Genomic DNA, 3,919 nt, shown 5'->3' with positions numbered 1-3,919 from the left:
GCAGCAGGAACAGCCCCAGCAGCACGGCCACCGCGTACAGCCACATCCTGGGCAGCGGCTCCACCCGTGCCAGCCGCGCTCGGGCTGCATTTATAGAGCCAGGATTGCGGCAGCACCCGGGGCGAATTTTGTCCTCCTGGATTTTAATTTTTGTAATCCCCGGCTTTGCTTTGCATCACTCCCTGTGCCTGGGCCTCTGCTGTGCCCTTAGCAGGTGGATCCCCGTGCCCCATGGAGCTGGACTTGGTGGAACCCTGCAGACACCGCCAGCAGCACCAGCCCTGGACCTTTCCCTCTCACCCAGTGTTGGTGGGGGACGGTGTCCCCAAATGTGGTGATGGAGCAGGACAGCCTCCCACAGCCAGGTCTGGAGGAGGAGGAGGAAGAGGAAGCAGAGGAGGAGGATTGTATAAGAGGCTGCTCGGTTCTTTGCCTAGAGGGAAATCTGTGCAAGTCGGAACAGGTCTGAGTTTTACTTGCGTGTGTCAATACCTGGGGTGCCAGTCTGGGCAAGTCCTGTGGCAACTTGTCAGGGGCTGAGTTCTGAGCACAGCAGGTGCTCAGGGGAACAGCCAGAGCCTCCAGGCACAGCCTCGGTGCCACAGCCTGAGAGTGACACCAAGCTCAGCCAGGAGGGGACAGGGGGACTTTATTCAGGACAAACCCATCATGAGCAGGGGACAGAGGGTCAGACATACATGCAGTTACAAATTCAGGGACTTCGGTGGGGCCTTGGCTGTAGCCGATTCTGGATCCCACCGTGTGCCATTGGATCCCACTCTGCTCTTGGCTGCCTGCTGCATCCCCACCTTAGGCTTTCCCAACAGATTTGGGGTAGAACAGGCTGAACAAGGCGTCGCTGAGGGCTGAGGGCAGGTAGCTGAGGGGGAGGTAGAGCAGCTTGGCGTCCCAGCCGGCGGAGTAGCGGTAGCGGGGGTGGAGGCTGGTCAGAGCGTGCTGCATGCAGTTGGTGACCAGGGACAGGTCGGTGTTGTAGGTCTTCTCCAGCACCTTGAGCGTTGACACAACTGCAGAGGCAGAAAATGCCACTGAGACCCTGGAGCTGAGCAGAGCCAAGTGGCTCCATGGGCTTTTGGAGCACTGGGACCCCCCGTGGGAGCCTCGTGGCCCTGGGGATGTGCCTTGTGTCAGGAGAGAAAGAGGATCACTCAGCCTTTGGGGGAGGTACTTACGCTTCCTCAAGTAATCCTCCCCGTAACTCGCTTTGATTTCCTCTGGAAGCTTATTCCAGATGGAATGAAAATTCTTCTCCAGGTTGTCAGTGTTGGTGATCATCGTTTTGAAGTAGCCCGGCTCGATCACACAGACCTTCACCCCAAATTTGTTCATCTCAAGCCTGGAAGGGATTCAATCCTTTGGAACATGGGAGCAGCACCAGAGCAGCACAACATCTCCCATGGGATGCAGCCTCGTGCCAGAAGCGTGGGAAGGAGCCTGACCACGCCAGTGAACTCTGAGCCAGCCTGGCACATGGCTGCGACAGTGTGTCAGTAAACATCTGCCACATCTGGATGGGTTGGGAACAAAGCAAAGCTTGGGACAGAGGGGCCACATCCTGCAGGATCTTGGGCAGGGGCAATGTCCACAGGGGAGGCTCCATGCCAGTAAAGGAGCTGTTCACACCTCAGCAGCAGATAGGAGTTTAACCTGTGCTCAGTTGCGTGAGGATGGGAGTTGACAACCGTGCCAAACAAAGTCCAGAAAAACAAATTGGGAAATCAGGATGGAATTTGTTGGGTCAGACTTACCTGAGGCTGTCAGAGAAAGCCTCCACGCCGTACTTGGAGATGCAGTACCCACCACCAAAGAAGGACACACGGCCCATCACGCTGGCCACGTTGACCACGCGGCCCCGCGCCCGCCGCAGCAGCGGCAGGAGGCTCAGTGTCACCTCCACGACCCCGATCAAGTTGACATCCAGCACCTTGAGAAAGTCCTGCTTGGTCAGCCACTCGTTTGGGCCGGTGGGGATGGCGATCCCTGCGTTGTTCACCAGCCCCCAGAGCCCTGGAGAGGGGATGGCGTGAGCTGGGGCAGTCCCAGGGCCCTGCACCACCTCGCCTGTGCAGGCACAGGTGGGCGAGGTGGAAGCAGGACCAGTGGGGTGACAACAGGGTGACAACAGTGGGGCCGCCCCATCCTACCTTGATCACCCACACGCTCCCGGACCCAGGCGGTGACATCGGCGATGCTCTTGCTGGAGGTGACATCCAGCAGGACGGTCTGGAGCCGGTCGGAGGTGGCCGCCCGCAGCTGCGCGGCCCCGCTGTCGGTCAGGCAGGCGGCCAGCACCCGCAGCCCGCGCGCGTCCAGCTGCCGTGCCAGCAGGTTCCCGAAGCCGCTGTCACATCCTGTGATCAGCACGTGCTTCTCCGAGAGCCGCGGCACCGTCTGCCGCTCCCGGTGCCATCGCCGCAGCAGGAACAGCCCCAGCAGCACGGCCACCGCGTACAGCCACATCCTGGGCAGCGGCTCCGGGATAGGGACTGGGGAGCGACCAGAAGCGCCTTGTCCCGACCTTGGTCTTGTCAGCCGGGCTCTGTTAATAATTGATCACCGGACTCCGGGGCAACGATCGCGGAGATGCCGCTGGGCCTCCCGGCACTACCGGGATGCGGGATCGGCTCCGCCCCGTCCTCTTAAGGGGCTCGTCCCGGTGCTGCCGCCTGGAGCCCGCCGGGCTGCGGGCAGTGCCCCGGGATGTGTCCCGAGGCTTCGCTCCCGCCGCTCTTGCGGGGAATGGTTAACGGGAGCGGGACAGCGCCCGGGAGTTCCCGCACGGCTGCTCTGCCCTCCCGGGGAGCCACGGGACCCCGGGACCACCCCGGAGCCCGGAACATCCCCGAGCCCCCCCCGCCCCGGGAGCCCTCCGGATCACGAGGCTGCCCCGGGACTCTCCCAGATGCTGGGACCACCCCGGAACCCGGCATCCCCCCGGACCTCAGCAGCCCAGGGTCTACCGGACCCCGGGACAACCAGGACCGCGCGTCCGGAGACCCTCCCGGACCCCGGGACAATCCCTGACAGCCCCTTCTGGGGCTCCCTTGGACCCCGGGACACCCCCTGGACACCCGTGCCTCCGGACCTCTCCGGATCTGGGGACACCCCCGGACACCGGGACATCCCGGGACCTCAGCGCTCCCGGACCCACCCGCCCCGGGACACTGCGGGACCCCGAAATCCCCCCTAACCTCAGCGCCCCGGCTCCCACCCGCCTCGGGACCCCCTCAGATCCCGGCACATCCCCGGACCTCAGCACCCCGCCACCCTCCCACATCCGGAGACCTCCCCGGTCCCGGGACCCCTCGGATCTCCGGGCTCCAGGACCACCCCACGACCCCAGACCCGGGACCTTTCGGACCCCGGGGCATCCCCTCCCCTCCATCCCGGGACCGCTGCGGTGCTTCGCTCTCCTCCCACTCCCCGGGAGCGGCGCTTCCCCCCGCCCGGTGCCCCCCGTGCCCCGGGGCTCGGGGCCGGACTACATCTCCCGGCGGCCCCCGGGCCTCCTCCGCCGCTTCCCGCCGCTTCCCGCCGCCTCCCGCCGCCTCCCGCCGCTCCGCTCCCGCCATGGCGCGGTTCGAGCCGGCGGCGCTGCCCGAGCTGCTCCCGGTCTTCTACCGGCGGCTCTTCCCGCACGGCCCCTACGGCCGCTGGCTCAGCTACGGCGGCGGTGAGCGGGGAACCGGTACCGGGCGGGGAACCGGTACCGGGCGGGGGCACCGATACGAGCCGGGGGGGTTCCGCCGGGGACCGTGATACCGGATGGGGGCATTGATACCGAACTGGGGCACCGATACCGGGCCGGGGGTGTAGCCGGGGACACCAGCGGGGACAACGATACCGGGCCGGGAGAACCGTCCGGGTCACGATACTGGAGGAGAGGCACCGATAGTGG

General features: G+C 65.1%; 2 protein-coding genes across 2 annotated transcripts in view; one reads left to right on the top strand and one right to left on the bottom strand.

Moving 5' to 3' along the window:
• Positions 1-629: 629 nt before the first annotated feature.
• On the bottom strand, positions 630-2,621 carry LOC107198558 (retinol dehydrogenase 16-like). Its single transcript, XM_015615630.3, has 4 exons — positions 2,166-2,621; positions 1,770-2,028; positions 1,194-1,357; positions 630-1,028 (listed from the first exon to the last, which is right to left on the bottom strand). The coding sequence occupies exons 1-4, from the start codon at positions 2,479-2,481 to the stop codon at positions 811-813; spliced, it is 957 nt and encodes a 318-aa protein (XP_015471116.1). The 5' UTR covers positions 2,482-2,621; the 3' UTR covers positions 630-810.
• A 923-nt stretch (positions 2,622-3,544) lies between these two features.
• PRIM1 (DNA primase subunit 1) overlaps positions 3,545-3,919 on the top strand; it is a 1,536-nt gene continuing 1,161 nt past the window's right edge. The window contains exon 1 of the mRNA XM_015615688.3: positions 3,545-3,694. Within this exon, the coding sequence (XP_015471174.1) occupies positions 3,592-3,694 (103 nt within the window). The 5' untranslated portion in view covers positions 3,545-3,591. The remainder of the gene's footprint in view (positions 3,695-3,919) is intronic.

This window comes from Parus major, unplaced genomic scaffold (assembly GCF_001522545.3).
Source record: "Parus major isolate Abel unplaced genomic scaffold, Parus_major1.1 Scaffold220, whole genome shotgun sequence".
NCBI classification, from domain to species: Eukaryota; Metazoa; Chordata; class Aves; order Passeriformes; family Paridae; genus Parus; species Parus major.
This window is presented reverse-complemented; position numbering and strand designations above follow the sequence as displayed.